This window comes from Mustela putorius, unplaced genomic scaffold (genome assembly GCF_011764305.1).
Source record: "Mustela putorius furo isolate JIRA1106 unplaced genomic scaffold, ASM1176430v1.1 tig00003834_pilon_pilon_pilon, whole genome shotgun sequence".
NCBI classification, from domain to species: Eukaryota; Metazoa; Chordata; class Mammalia; order Carnivora; family Mustelidae; genus Mustela; species Mustela putorius.
In genome coordinates, this window is record NW_025421987.1 from 107,150,396 (window position 1) to 107,167,372 (window position 16,977).

Genomic DNA, 16,977 nt, shown 5'->3' on the forward strand with positions numbered 1-16,977 from the left:
ATAAAATAAGATGACTATGCATAGTTTTATTTTTAAATATCATTTATACTTTGGTTCATATTGGAAAAAATTTGAGAACCTAAAAATAAGGCAGCAGTAGTAAGATCAAGAAAATGATGAAAATCAAACTGAGTTTTATGGCATTGTAATGGTGGAAGAAAAAACAAATAATCCCACAATAAAGATATAAATATTTTTGCTGTGAATGAACATAAAACATCTCTTAGCTTCTGGGCAGCCAAGCTGAGGAACCATTAAAAGTTCATAAATCTCAATGTTAGAAGAGAAAGAAACATAAATGTTCCTTGGGGGAGAAAAAAGATTTTCTAGTTTCAAATTCTGAGGCAGCTGCCTCATTAAGTTTATCATATACTTGGGGCATTGATTAATATAATGAACAGATAAACTTTTTAGTTTCACTGAGTATAAAAAAATCCCAGGGACCTTTGACATACAATACTGAGGGACTGAAGGGTTAAAGTCAAGTGGTTGAAGAATGTTATTTTCCATCGACCTAATTGAGTCCAAGTGTAAAACTTACTTACTTACAGAGGAATGGATGGATAACTCATTCCTGAGACTGTATTTTCTAAGAAACACATTGTGTTTCCTCTGAGTAACAAAACAAGAATTGGGTAATGGTCATTTGGAAATGTCCTTCTTGGCAGTATTGGAAGTGCTTGATGTTCTCTTATGCTGACTCTAGAGGGAAGAGTCAAAAGTGTTTAATACTAGTATGTAATGTTAATCTAGTACTTTGGTGCCTACCTTGTATTCTTAGGTAGAAGATCTGCACCACTTCAGCACAGAAGTGGGAGACAAAGCTAGGATTTTCTAAGAAGTACTTTTATATCCTGTGTAGCCCAAATATGCTTTTGCAGAAAAATGTTCAGAGCAAGTATTTGCAGTATTTCCCATGTGGCTTTCAGCTATAGGGTTTTCCAGCAAGCATCCTGTCAGGATGAATTAGCAGCCCCAGGACACCCTTAGGTGATAGAATTCCACATGCTGAATAGGGTCGATACTGGACACTCAGTGTTTGGGGAAAGTCTTCTAGAAGCAGATTGTACAGTTTGGTCATAGTTAATTGTTCTTTCTGGCTAGACAGTAATACTAGGACTCCTAGGTTTTTTGTGTTTTGTTTTGTGTTTGTTTGTTTGTTTGTTTGTTTGTTTTTAGGTAGGTGCCACAGCCAGCATGGAGCCCAGTGCTGGGCTTGAACTCACAGCCCTGAGATCAAGACAGGAACTGAAATCAAGAGTTGTATGCTTAACCGATGAGCCACCTAGGAGCCCCAGGACTCCTAATTTTTAATGAGCAAAACACATTGTTAATATGTAGAAAGTACATTATTGTTCTCTCCACTCATTGTAGCAGTTTGTTTCATTTTTTTTTAAGATTTTTTATTTTATTTTATTTATTTATTTGTTAGAGAAAGAGAGAGAGCACAAGCAGGCAGAGTGGCAGGCAGAGGCAGAGGGAGAAACAGACTCCCTGCTGAGCAAGGAGCCCGATGTGGGATTCCATCCCAGGACTCTGGGATCATGACCTGAGCCAAAAGCAGCGGCTTAACCAACTGAGCCACCGAGGCTCAACTGAGTACTCCGAGCTCTCACTCTGCGAGCACACTGGGCAAGACTGAGAATTGGATGCGTTCTTGTCTTAGGTCCCCACAAAACCTTCCCTTCGTCTGCCTTTTTCTTGTCTACAGAACCAGTTTCTTCTCTCATCCACTCTTCCTCTAGGTCCCAGATCTTCCTCTTTATCCTTTCCTTTATAAAAGGGCAGAATGAAAACCAGCCGTTTGTACTTTAAAACGTGTCCATGCAGCTTGTTACCTCTTCTGGAGAGATTTTAACGATTTTATCAATGAGATAATTAAGTAAAAAGTTACATAACCTTGAAGAAAAATAATTTCCAGATACCAGTGGAAAGAGGTATCATTAGGCAATAGGATAAAAGTATTTATGTGTGCCATGGAAATTTAAAGAGAAACAAGACTGTTACTATGTGCTTTGGCTTTATTTATAACAGCATTTTGTGGTTGGTGTGATGCCATGTTAGAGATATGGAAACTAAGGTCAGGAGAGAGAGTTGCACAGACTATCCATAAATGGCAAATTTAGTATTTAGAAATCAGTTCTAAGTCCCATGTGACCAGCTAAGGACATCTTGGCTGTTGTGGCAGTTCCATCCTCTTTGAGGTCTTCTTGATTATCATATTCTCGTTCATAATCTGCCTTTTTTTTTTAATGTTTTGATGGACTTAAGGGGATCTCATAATACACTCATAATGCATCAAGTCATTTTTTAAATGTCTCTGATTACCCCTTAAGAGTAAAGATTTAGTGTATGTATGTAATGTTAGAGTGTGTCTTCAGAGAATCCAGTTCACAGGAAGCAACTTCGAATTTACTGCTTTTCCTATCAAGAAAGTGCGTATGTGGAAAATACTTATGTCTAGTTTCAAAGGGCATTTGTTAATTTTACTACATTTTTAATGGTAATCATGTTTTTAAGTATGTTTGAGATTTTCTTGTTTTAGGTTATCTTTATTACTTTTTATTAAAAATAAGCCCTTGAGGATTTAGATTTCACTTGTTCTCCTGATTTCTTATTATTTTGTAGAAATCTTCTTCCTATTACGCATGTGTGTATAGAAGAAGGAGAAAAGCCCATGGTGATATTGCCTTACATGAATTGGGGGAATCTTAAATTGTTTTTACGTCAGTGTAAATTAGTAGAGGCCAATAATCCACAGGTGAGAAAAATTTTCCCTTATACCAATTATTTACCAGGAACTTCTGATTGTATTTTTGAAAGTAGATGTTAACCTTCTTAATATAAACTGTGTAAAAGCCTGCAAAAAGAAACTCAAAATGTACCAGAAGTTATTTATAATCTGTTGATTTAGAGGAAGATGGTTTATGATTCCAGTCTTGAAGATTGCACTTTACTGTTGCTAAAGTTCTTCCTTTTCATCCATTGTGTGTTTATTTATAATCACCTCAACTCTAACACCATATCAGTCATTTTCCTGATAACTCTTTGAAGGTACCAGTACTAGATCTCCCTTCTAGGAATGGAAACAGATTTAACTGAGTCATTTGGTCCATATTGTATCAAAACCTGGTGGTGACTGGAAGTCTGGATTTTGGAGATAATCCACTTATTTTTAATATGCTTGGCTTAAGATGTCAGTCACTTAAGAGTTTCCTTCTCTTCACTGCTTGTGTACATAGCTGTGAAGCATTTGGCTACATTCCAGATGCATGATGGTAGTTGTCCTAAAGTCTAGCTGGTGTTTTGTTTTACTGTAAATTGTAGCCACATTAAGTTTGTTTTAGGGTTGTTTTTTTTTTAAAGATTCTATTTATTTATTTAATAGACAGAGATCACAAGTAGGCAGAAAGGCAGGGAGAGAGAGAAGGGGAAGCAGGCTCCCCGCTGAGCAGAGAGCCCGATGTGGGGCTCGATCCCAGGACCCTGAGACCATGACCTGAGCCGAAGGCAGAGGCTTTAACCCACTGAGCCACCCAGGCGCCCTGTTTTAGGGTTTATAATAATGTACTTACTACAGTTGCCAGGAGAAAGTGGATTCAAAGGCTGCATTGGGTGTTTGACTTAATATGTCAGGATTAAAGCCAGGGTTCCAACAAGTTGTTGGAGGCTGTAGCCCATCAGTATCACCTGAGGAAGAATTTCATTCCTCAGCTCACAAGACTGGCATCCTGGCTCTACAGGAGCACATCAGTAGCAAGAGCTGTAGACTTCCATTAGCTTGAAAATGGTCCTCAGAGGACATCTAATAAAAACTATTTTTTTTGAGTTTTTAAGAAAAGAACAGGCTATTGAGTAATAAGCATTTGAAATTTTACCTTGAGAGTCCGGCATTCATGAAACAGATATTTATTGAGCAGTTCTTTATGTGCTGGATGTTGGGGAGCTATACCTGACAGATGAGAGGGGCAGTGAAGTAAATGGTAAGTTACATTACAGAATGGTAAGACTGTAGTAGATACAGATATTAGAGAGCTATGGGAACATATTCTTGGTCAAGAAGTAGCTTTTTAAAACTCCAGTATAGGCATAAAGAAGTATTTTGGGATTAAGAAGTATTCTGTCTTTTGGGATAAAGAAGGATTTTGGGATAAAATAAGTAGCTGACTGCCATCATCATTTTTGTGCTACTTCCAAACATCTTTTTTTTCCCCCCCAACAGGCAATTTCTCAACAAGACCTGGTACACATGGCTATTCAGATTGCCTGTGGAATGAGCTATCTGGCCAGACGGGAAGTTATCCACAAAGACCTGGCTGCCAGGAACTGTGTGTGGGTGCCATGAGCTTGTCACTATCATTTCATGTTTAGTTTTCTCTGGATTTGGGGTTCTGTCCAGGAGCCACAGTGGGCATTATATGGTATTTTAGAGTAACTGTGATCCATATGTTTTAAATACACCAATTGTATTTAATGTTCATGTCTTTAATTTTCAGCATTGATGACACACTCCAAGTTAAGATCACAGACAATGCCCTCTCCAGAGACTTGTTTCCCATGGATTATCACTGTCTGGGGGACAACGAAAACAGGCCAGTTCGGTGGATGGCTCTGGAAAGTCTGGTTAATAATGAGTTCTCCAGTGCTAGTGATGTGGTAAGTGCTGGGACTCCTGGACATCAACAGGTTTTATGTTTTAATTTTTTTTTTTAATCTGGTAATTGTTCCCTGACACGTTTCATTGAGAAAGCTAGTGTCATTAGCTCCATTCAGCCAGTTTATGGAAAGAAGCTGTGACCCGTACCATGATCTTTTACTGTGTGTAATCACAGTTCATCCTCAGAACGGCCATGTGAGGAGCTGTGAACACTAAGAAGTAGCTGGGTACTACTACCCCAGTTTGAAAGGTGGCTACTAAGGCTTAGAGAGGTTTCCAGAGCTGATTATTTTTCTTTTCTTATTTAAGTCTCAGAATGACCAACTTGTTGCCAGATGATAAAGATTTATTGTTTTCTTCTTTTCAAACAGCCTTTTTCAACATTATGACCTGTGTTATTTATAATTCCCCAGATGTCACTCTCTTCCCTTTAGTCAGTTTCTGAGTAGTTCTGCCCACCAAAGCACATCATAGACTGGATCCTTTATACTTAGTGATGAATAGTTTCAGAAGCAATGTTTACTTGTAGGTAATTTGCAGATATTTTAAGTTTCTTTTAACTTCTCACTTTTTAGTCTGATTTGAAAGATGGATTATTTTCCTTTCTCTTGCTTATTGCAGTTTATTATTGTAGCTGAACAGGTAGAGATTAGGTAAAATTTCTGCTTATCAGAGTCAGTTATCATATGGTTTCACTTATTTGTGGAGCATAAGAAATAACACGGAGGACATGGGGAGATGGAGAGAAGAAGGGAGTTGAGGAAATTGGAGAGGAAGATGAGAGATGATAGAGTATGGACTCTGAAAAACAATCTGAGGGTTTTAAAGGGGTGGGGTTTGGGAAGTTGGGTGAGCCTGGTGGTGGGTATTATGGAGGGCACGTATTTTGCATGGAGCACTGGGTGTGGTGCATAAACAATTCTGGTACACTGAAAAGAAATTTTTAAAAAATTAAAAATTAAAAAAAAAAGAAATACGAAAAAAAGAAAAAAATTTCTGCTTATACGGTCCCCCTCTGGTGGCCACTCAACGATGTTAGCGTCATCACATAAAATCTTATAGAATTATCTGCTTCAAAGTTTCAACTGTAAAAATTGGGCTTACTGTATCATTGTAATTTGTGTCTCATATTTTACTTACAGTATGGGGTTACCCTTTTACTTCTAAGTGTGGATGCTCTAAGGATCACTCTCTTAATACAGTCATTTCCTCAGTGTATTAGTATCCTCTGGATGCTATAACAAATTATTGCAGCCTTGGTGATAAAGCAACAGAGATTTATTCTCACAATTGAGTTCTGGAGGCCAAAGGTCTGATGTCAAGGTATAGACAGACCATGCTCCCTCCAGAGGCGCTAAAGGGGAAACCTTCCTTGCTTCTTCGGCTTCAGGTGGCTGTTGGCATCCTTCTTGGCTGGATCACTCTGCTTCATGTTCGTATCATCTTCTCCTCTGTGTATGTCTGTCTCTTAAAACTCCTGCCTCTCTCTTATGGAGATACATATGCTTGCATTTAGGACCTGCCCGTATAATTCAGGATAAACTTTTGAGGGGAGGGAAGGGTTGCATTTTTGTTTTTGATTTTGCTTTTTCTCAAATAATATGAAAAGAGAAAGCAGAGTTTGATTTTAAGCTAGCCCACTGCTGCTGTATTGAATATCATTAGGGACCAATTATATTCTTACTGATATGGTATTAGTTTTGGGGGGTTGCTAGATATTTATTTAGAAGTTCTGAATTATAGCTGGAATTCTTTAATAGCTTTTACATTAAGCAAAATTGTTTTCACAAGGGTATAGATGAGTTTAACTTTGGTTTTAGCACATAGCTTTAAAACATAGTATCAGTTAAACTTAGTACTGTATGGTTTTCAAATCTACCCCTTTAATAGAAAAGCTTGTATCTGAACATTTTTGAAAGCAAAAAAGTAAAAGAAACTTTGTTGAATATTTTCTTTGAAAATCTTACTCTGGGGGCGCCTGGGTGGCTCAGTGGGTTAAAGCCTCTGCCTTCGGCTCAGGTCATGATCCCGGGGTCCTGGGATTGAGCCCCACATCGGGCTCTCTGCTTGGCAGGGAGCCTGCTTTCTCCTCTTTCTCTGCCTGCCTCTCTGCCTACTTGTGATCTCTGTCTGTCAAATAAATAAATAAAATCTTTAAAAATAAGAATAATAAAATAAAAAATTTTTAAAAAATCTTACTCTGTTGTTAATTTGAAGTATTAAGTCACCCATCTGTTTGAGATCTTTTTATTTTTCCAATGGTTGATTTTTGGAATTTATGATTTTGTTACTCATTGAAATATAGCATAATTGCCTTAGCAGAAATGAAGGGGCAGTGGTGGTGATAAAACTAGTCTAATGGGCAGGAAATGGATGTTTCTTAAATGACAGATACGCCATGTATCTTCAAGAGATTGGGGATTGTTTGATTATTCTCTTAGAAAAAGGAGTATTGATTGATAGCTATTAATTAATTGACAGGTAATACTTCAAGGGGTTGTACAAGATGGCCAGTAGTGCGGTTTGCTTGCACATGGACGCCCCCAAAACACACTTTGCTTAATTTAATGTATTTATACAATATAGGGGCGCCCCTGCTTTTTTAATTCTTATATTAAAACACAAATGTTAAAGAGTGCTTTTTAATATTTGTATTAAAAATATGTACATATAATCATCCTCTGTTCCTGTTTTTCCTTTATAGATGGAGTTGGGGGTTCAAAAGCTACATTTAATATGGTACTTTGGGGCTGAGAAACTTTATACATAGTCATATACAGAATAAGTAATGTAACCCCACTCTCACCAGAGTCTCTGAACATGTAAAATACATATTTCAGGTATAAATGTTAACACCTATTTCTGCCTTGGAGAGGGCATTCTCTTTGTCCTTTAAAAGATCCTTAACATTTTGCATTTTTCTTATAGCTTAAAGTTCTATGTGATTTGTTTGGAAATACATTAATGTTTTTATCTTAAAAATAATACATTGCATCTCTTGCTTGTGTTTTCAGTTTTTACTGGAAGGATTCAATACTTCAGTATGTCAGGATTCTTATAATGTTAATGTCAGCTTTTAACTGTTAAACTTAGGAAATATGCACAAATAGATTTTGACTAGTTATAAATCTCTTTTATTATTTTCAAGATATGACATCATCTTAGGCATTCTTAAGAATTTCTGGATATTGTTTTTATTCTGTTTTCATCAGATGTAGATATCACCATAGATTTTTTTTTCTGTAACTTTCTTTTCCTTTATTTGAAAGTAGATTTCTTGATTTATATCTTCTTTCAATTATTTAGGTAATTATAAGAGCTAACATAATTCTGCTGTTAAGATACTACATCCTACTAAGAGACTAAATGCAATCAGAAGTGCACAATTAAGTTTCTTTCTTGGTGCTTTTTTTGTCTTTACAGTATTACATTGTGTTTAAAAAACATTTTCTTGAGGAAAAACAAGTCAAGGAAATGACTTCCATGCTAATCTTATCAGTGTGACTTATAGCAATGAGGAGACTCTTTAAGGTATCTGAACAGTTTTTAGGGTGTAGAGTAAATTAAAATGAGTTCCTGTGCCTTTACAATATTTATTTTGTGAACTTTAAAGATGACCTAGAAGAAGGAGGGAAATCTGCAGAGTTATCTAGATACTGTATCTACAGCAGAGTGCTTCTTACTGCTCTTGTTTGCCCAGTGTAAGGGAAAGTCATTGCCACACCCTGAGCAGGTTTGAGCAGGAGAAACTCAAATTCATAATATACCCATGAAGAGTGGCCTTCTGAACTACTGTGGTATCGAATAGAAAGCTACAGTTTTCAGAGAATGCTTACCATTTTTAGAAGTATGGAAAACTTTCTGTTTTATATTTTTTTACTGCTAATTTTAGAATAATGCTTAGATTCCCAGTATTTATTCATTTCCATTATGGTTGCAGATTTTATACATCAACAACCTTAGACTTATTATTCAAACATGAAATTCACAATTTAAGAGGAATAGCATTACAGGTTGACAGATTGTAGCTAACACTTGTTAGCATAACGTATAAACGTGTTGAATCACTGTGTTGTATACCTGAAAGGAATGTAATTTTGTGTGGCAACTATACTTAAGTAAAAAAAACCTAAATAAATAAAAACTAGCATTAAGTGGAATTGATATAAGACAGATATAAAGACATTAAGGAAAAGCTGGAGAGGTGAAAGGATCATTCATATTTTAGGAAATAAAGATTTAAAGTTTAATATTATTAACATTAAGAATATATTATTTAGTTGTATTTAATAATATATTAATAGTCCTGGTATTTTCTGGAAAAGAGGAATAATAAATGGATTTACTTTAGGAACAGTTGTATTTTCAGAGGTGACCGGTTGTTGTCTTGTGATCAAGTATTGCCCTTGATGTATTTTCTGTATTAGGCTCTACCTAAGAATAGATATTTTCCTCAAGAGATCTTGTGAACATCCTTTTCCCTTTCCTTCCTTGTCCTTACCATTCAGTTTAACATTTACCTTTACATAGCCTGTGTTCTGATGGAGAAGTATCTAAGCATCTAGTACACTAGAGGAAAGTCTCATCAATAGCAGATATGTGTGATAGCCTGGTAGGTATCCAGTATTCCTGCTTATGGATTCTAGGGCAGATTCATAGCAGAAGTGCATGCTCCCACTCGCTTGCTTGCTCACTGTCTCTCTCAAATAAAATCTTTAAAAATTTTTCAATTTAATTAACATATGCTGTATTATTAGGTTCAGCGGTAGAGTTCAGTGATCATTAAATACATACAATACCCAGTGCTCATTATATCACGTGCCTTCCTTAATGCCCATCACCCAGTTACCCTATCCCCTCACCTACCCATTTCCAGCAACTCTCAGTTTGTTTCTGTAGTTAAGAGTCTCTTATGACTTGTCTTTTTCTCTGTTTTCATCTTATTTTATTCTTCCCTTCTCCTAGTTCATCTGTTTTTTTTCTTAAGTTCACATAAGAATGAAATCATATGATATTTTTCTTTCTTTGGCTGATTTATTTAATTTAGCATAGTACTCTGTAGTTATATCCATATTATTGCAAATGGCAAGATTTCATTCCTTTTGATGGCTGAATAATATCCCATTATGTGTGTGTGTGTGTGTACATACCACATCTTCTTTATCCATTCATCTGTCAGTGGGCATCTGAGTTCTCTCCATATTTTGCTATTGTGGACATTGTTGCTATAAACATTGGGTGCATGTGCCCCTTCAAATCACTATGTTTGTATCCTTTGGATAAAAATACCTAGTAGTACAACTGCTGGGTCATAGGGTAGCTCTATTTTTAACTTTTGAGGAACCACCATACTGTTTTCCAGAGTGGCTGTACCAGCTTGCATTCCCACCAACAGTGTAAGAGCGTTCCCCTTTCTCTGCATCCTCGCCGACATCTGTTGTTTCCTAAGTTGTTAATTTTTAAAACCAACTCTTTTTTTTTTTTTTTAAGATTTTATTTATTTGTTTGACAGCTATTACAAGTAGGCAGAGAGACGGGCAGAGAGGTGGGGAGGGGGGGAAGCAGGCTCCCTGCTGAGCAGAGAGACTGATGTGGGGCTTGATCCCAGGACCCTGGGATCATGACCTGAGCCGAAGGCAGAGGCTTTAACCCACTGAGCCACCCGGGTGCCCCCAAATCAACTCTTAATCACAGGGAATTGGTAAAGAAAGATCCACACTTCTTCCCCTGGTTTTCAGAGCCTTCTGTTTCCTGCCTTATCTTCCCTTCTTAGTTTTATATTTTCCATTGTACGTTTCCTAATGTCCTGCATTTCATCCAATCTGGAATTCCTCTTGGGTCCAAAGACATAAGGTACTTTAATGCCCTTTGATGTGGTCTTCTTTGGATCCCCAGAGAATTTTGTACTTACCTGATGGCACCTACCACTGCTGCCTTATATTTTTATGCATAAGTCATTCTTCCCAGAATGGGCAATGGAAATTTTGCTTTACTTATTTTCCTTTAGCAGGTGTTCCATAGTTATAGAATTGAAATTGATGTACATATGTGTACCTTTTGGGTCACTTATTTTAAGAACATTCATTCTTGGCCGGCTATGTTAATCTTATCTCCGGAGAGCTGTGTACTTGAATGTGTTAAAGAATCCTGAATGGCTCATACAAACTTCTTACCATCTTTATTTTCATGCTGAATCTCACATTTCTCCTTGTCTCACTCTCAAAGACTTTGCTTCAAAGATTTCATCTCTTTTGACTACAGTTGTTATTTATGAGTACATTTATTAATTGACCTTTGTGCACAGAGACTCCGCTCTTAACTGTCAGATACATTCCATATATGTCTACTCTCCTTGCCTACCTGGGGCCCATGTTTCTGAAAGCTTCAGTGCAATCTTTGATCTGTACTTTTCTTTAGTTCTGCTGTTGGAGTAAATCTTAAGTCAATGTGAAGATACAACACAGTTGAAGACAAGTAGAATATCTGGTTTGGGGAAAACATGATTGATTTGATATGAGTCATGTTGAATTCAGGATGCTAATGGATGGGATATGGGTCTGGAATTCTGAAAAACATAGAAGCAGGATATTAGAAATTGGACATGAGCTTCATTAAAGTGAAGATTGAATGAACAGGAGGGTTTGATCCCAGAGGTAGTGAATAGATAGTAGAAAGCCAAGGGAAGAATATAGGGAATATGTAGTTTCAGTTAGCGAGAAAAGAAAGATGAACAAAGAATTAAAACAGTAATTGAATGCTGTGTCATAGAAGCCAAGGAAAGAAATAGTTTCAGGGAGACTTTCATTTATAAATATACCTGCAGTGGTCAGAAAGGATTAGGAAATCATTGAGGGCATTTGAATGAGTGGGTTTAGTAAATCATTAAAGATAGATGTGATTGCTTTGGGCTCTGTGGGAGATGTTAAAGCCGGGGCAATATGTAGATTATACATAGAAGGAGTACAGCTATGAAAGAGAGTGAAATGATCTTGATTTGATGGGATGGCAGGATAAAGAGAGGCTTTTTTTGGTTCATTTTAGGCCAGGGAGAAAGATTGGACATGTGGTTTTTCGGGGGAGGTCCAAGAGATGATTGGTGAATGGGCTCAGGAGGCCCCAGTTAGAGGTATACAGGTCTCGGCATGGGAAGAGGAGTACCTTTCTTCTGGGATGGGATTAAAGCAAGAAATAGAAGGAGAGAAAAGATACAGGAAATTCTTGAAGAAGGATCTCTCATTGGGGTAACTTCACTAGGGACAGAAAGAGTAAGAAGGACTGAAAAGTTTCCACATTTGGTGAAAACTATAAATCCACACAGATCTAAGAACTGAACAAACCCCAAATCCAAGACGCGAGAAAAAACTAAACCATAGTGCATTATAATCAAATTGCTCAAAACTAGTGATAAAGAGAAAATCTTAAAAGCAGCCAGAAAAAAAACCCCAAAACCAAAACAAGTTACTACACAAAGGAACCAAGAAAAGGATGGCAAAGGAACCAAGAAAATTGGAAGCAGTGCAAGGGAGAAGACAGTTAAACATTTTAAAAGTACTTTTCAGAAAAAACCCTACGAACATAGAATTCTGTATCCAGTGAAAATATCTTTCAAAAGTGAGGGGGAAATAAAGACTTCTTAGAAATACCAAAGCTGAAATAATTGCCATCAGCAAACCCATATTACAAAAAATGTTAAAAAAGTCCTTTAGGAACCAATGATACCAGATGGAAATACAGATCTACACAAAGGAACAGAGAGCACCAGAAATGTTAACTATATGCATAAATATATGTCTTATTGTTTAAATCTCTTGAAAAGATAATTGAATACATTTCAGTGTCCCCCCATTAATAAAATAGAAAATACTTAAGAATTTAGATTTGAAGTTGGTTGATAGTATCAACCAACTTAATCTAAATGACAACTACAGAACACCCAACAACAAGGGAATCCGTATTCTTTTCAAGGGTACATGGAATATTTACTAAGATCGTATTCTGGGCCATAAAACTAGTCAGTGAATATAAAAAGATTCAATTCATACAAATAGGGTTTTGTGAACACAGTAGAATTAAATTAGAAATAAAAATAGGAATCTAGAAAATACCCAAATATTTAGAAACTAAATAATACACTTCCAAATAACCCGTGTATCAAAGAAGAAATCAAAAGAGAAATTACCAAGTATTTAGACTTGAATGAAAAAAATACTATATTTCAAAGTTTGGGGGAATGTTGCTCAAAGGGAAATATACTATTAAACATCCAATATTAGAAAAGTCTCAAATCAGTGACCTTAATTTTTACCTTAAGAAACTGGAAAAAGCAAATTAAACCACAAGTAGGTAGATGAAAAGAAATAATATAGATAGAAGTCAGTGAAATATGAAATAGAAAAACAGTAGAGAAAATCAATGAAACCAGTGCTTGTGAGAGTACTATTTATGATAAATCTCTCACCAGACTAAGCAGGAGAAAAATACATGGCAAATTAACAGTAGTAAATGAGATAGTTGATAGCATTACAGATCTTCACAGGTATTTGGTAGTAAGAAGATTATGAACAACTTTTTCCCAGTAAATTCACACACTTAGCTGAAATGGACAAATTCTTTAGAAAATAACTTTCAGAGCTCATTTAAGAAGTAGATGATCTGAATAGCCCTTTATTAAAGAAATGGAATGTTTAGTTAAAAACCTTCCTGAAAGAGAAAACTTTTAGGGCACTGGCATTCCAAACATTTAAGGAAGAAATAATATAAATTCTGTACACTCTCCTTCAGAAAACTGAGGAGAGAATACTTTCTGATTGATTCTGTGAGGTCACCACTACTTTGAAATAGCACCAGACAGAGAGAAGAAGAAAACTATATGTCATCATAACTTATGATCATAGATGCAAAAATTCAAACAAAAATTTAGCAAAAAGAATCCAAAGTTTATTTTTAAAATTGTATTTTGGCCACGTAGGCTTTATCCTGAGAATGCAAGTTTGTTTTACCTTTTGAAAATCAAGCAGTGCAGTTTACCGCATTAATATACTAAAAAAGAAAAGCTATATGATCATCTCAGGAGATGCAGAAGAAGTATTGGGAAAAAATCCTCAGTTCATTCCTGATAGAAATTCTCAGCAGTGTAGGAATAGAAGAGAGCCTTCTCAGTCTGATAAAGGGCATCTACCAAAACCAAAAACACCTATTGCTAACATTATACTTAATGCTGGAAGACTGAATTATTTTACCTAATAACAGGAACAAGACAAGGATGCCCACTCTCTATCACTTCTCTTCAGTGTTGTATTGCAGTTCTAGGCAGTATGCTAAGGCAAGAAAAGGGGGGGGGGAACCCAACAGAAAAGATTAGATAGGAAAAAGTATTTGTGGACAACAGGATCATCTATGAAGAAAATCCAGTGTGATATACAAAATAGTTACTAAAACTAATAGTGTTTAAAAAGATTATAGGATACAAGATCAATTTTTAAAAATCAGTTTTATTTCTATATACAAATAATGAAGAGTCAGAAATTAAAAGGTTTTTTTAGATCATTCTTATTGCATATATTTGACATATAACACTAAATTTAAGGTTACAGCATGTTGGATACATTTAAATATTATAATGCTTGTTGTAGTGATACACACTATAATTATAGTACAGTATTTTTGTGTATATTATATTATGCATTAGACCGCTGTGGCTTATTTACAACTCATTGCAAGTTTGTACCCTTAAACAACATCAGTTTTATCCTCGTATTCCTCATCCCCCAGTAGCAACCATTTTACTCTCTATTTTTCATGAGTTTGACTTTTTTAGATTCCACATGCAAGTGATATCATATATTACTTGTCTTCCTCTGTCTGACATCTCACTTAGCATAATATATTCAGGATTCATCCTTACTGTTGTAAATGGCAGGATATCCTTCCTCATGGCTGAATAATATTCTGTTGTGTATATACCACATCTTTATATGCATTTATCAGTCGAAGGGCATTTAGGTTATTTCCATATCTTGACGGTTGTGACTAATGCTGCAGTCAACATAGGGGTGCATATATCTCTTCAAATACTATTTTTATTTCTTTTGGGTATTTCTAGTCGTGAAATTACCAGATCATACATAGATCTATTTTTAATTTTTTGAGGACTCTCCATATTGTTTTCTTTCCCTACGTTTTTTAAAAACATTAAAGTATCTAAAACTATTTCTTAGGAATATATTTGACAAAAATATGAAGTATCTATATAAAACTATAAAGCATTATTGAAAGAAATTAAAAATCTGTATAAATGGAGAGCTATACCATTATTTATTGGTCAGAAATCTCAATATTAAGATGTTAGTTTTCTCCAAGTTGATCTATAGTTTTTAACACAGTCCCAAAGAATAGTTTTACAGGCTTTTAATTTTGGAGGTAGAAATTGATTGACAGATTGATTCTAAAATTGATATGGAAGTACAGAGGACCTGTAATAGCCAGAAGAGCTTTGAGGAAAAAAGTTGGAGGTCTGATTTAAAATTCCACTAATCAAGACAGTGTAATGTTGGCATGAAGGTAGATCAGTTAAACAGAACAGAATACCTAAAGGTTGACCCACATATGTATGGACAGTTAATTTGCAAAAAAGTGCAAAGGCAGTTTGGTGGAGAAAGGATTATCTTTTAAACAGTCCTGGAGCACTTCAATATCCAGCTACAAAAAAATGACCTTTGATCCAAACCTTGCTCCATATATACAAAAATTAACTCAAAATAGATCAGAGATTCGAATATAAAATCTAAAACTATAGCACTTTTAGAAGATAACAAAGAAGAAAATCCTTTGGAAGTTTGTGTTAAGCAAAGATTTCTTGGGCCATCTAGTCAAGATCCCTGGAAGAACAAATCAGGTTATCAAAATTTAAAACTTGTGCTCTTTGAAATATAGTATTCAGAGAATGAAAAGACAAGTCACATTCAGAGAAAATATCTGCAAATCATATACATCCAATAAAGGAAATAACATGCAAAATATATAAGGAATTTTTAAAACTCAGTAAAAAAAATGGACAACATATTTGAAAAGATGCTTCACCAGTGAGGATATACAGATGGCAAATAAGCATATGAAAATACCAAGTTCATTAGTCATTAGGAGAATGCAAAGTAAAACCACGGTGAGAAAATATACACCCATTTTTTTGGCTAAAATTAAAGACTGACATTCCCAAGGATATGGAGGAACTGTAGCTTTCCTACGCTGCTTCTGGGTAATATATATGGTATGTTCACTTTGGAAAAACAGTTTGACAGTTTCTTAAAAAGTTAAGCATATCTGGAGCACCTGGGTGACTCAGACAGTCAAGCATCCAACTCTTGATTTCTGCTAGGGTCATGATCTCAGGGTTGTGAGGCCCAGCATGGAGCCTACTTAAGATTTTCTCTCTCCCTTCTCCTCAGCCCTTCCTCCCCCCAGAAGTTATATCTGCCATATCCAGTTATTTTGCTCCTAGATAAATGAAAGCATATACTCTTACCAATACTTGTACACAGGTGTTTATAACAGCTTTCAGTAACTAAACCTGGAGATAATCAAATGTCCATCAACAGGTAAATGGATAAACGAGCTGCTGTATTCATATAATGGACTACTATTCAACAATGAAAGGGACGAACTCTCAATGCGTGCTGTGTCATAGATGAATGACAGAATCATTATTCTCAGTTGAAAGAAGCTAGGCAAAGAAGTGTACTGTTTGAGTGAGTCCAGTTATATAAAATTCTAGAAAATGCCAACTAGTAACAGAAAGCAGATTCATGGTTACTTGGGGATGGTAGAGATGGCAGTGGGGAGGAGCTGGAGGAAATTATTCTAGAATAGGAAAATCTTTTGGAGGTGATGGATATGTTCATTATTTTGATTGTGGCAGTGGTTGCAGGTCTTATCAAATATATATATTTGATATATATATATATATCAGGTCTTATCAAATTGAGCACTTTATGGCATTTTATTGAGTATCAGCCATACTAAAATAGAAATAAAAACTATCTTTGTTTTCTGACCAGTACTGCTAACATATCTAAGATTAATTTCTAAATTTGCTAGCTCTTAAGACTAAACAAAGACTTTGTTTAAATATTGAGTTCCAGGCTTCAGAATTACTAGGATAGGACTGAGGAATCTATACTTGTAACAGATACTCTAGATGATTCTTCTCATCTTTCAAGCTTGGAAAACACTTGACCCAGATTAAATTAACTGTACTTTGGTCATCTGAATCCCATTTCATATGTGAGTAGGGGATGTTAGGTTTCTAGTATTAACAGAAAGGC

General features: G+C 35.7%; 1 protein-coding gene across 2 annotated transcripts in view; it reads left to right on the top strand.

The window, feature by feature from the left end:
- Positions 1–16,977, top strand: part of RYK (receptor like tyrosine kinase) — an 85,095-nt gene that overhangs the window by 61,071 nt on the left and 7,047 nt on the right. For both annotated transcript variants that reach the window (XM_045088891.1, XM_004762517.2), the window contains exons 11-13: positions 2,629–2,761; positions 4,223–4,332; positions 4,497–4,656. In XM_045088891.1, the coding sequence (XP_044944826.1) occupies positions 2,629–2,761; positions 4,223–4,332; positions 4,497–4,656 (403 nt within the window). The remainder of the gene's footprint in view (positions 1–2,628; positions 2,762–4,222; positions 4,333–4,496; positions 4,657–16,977) is intronic.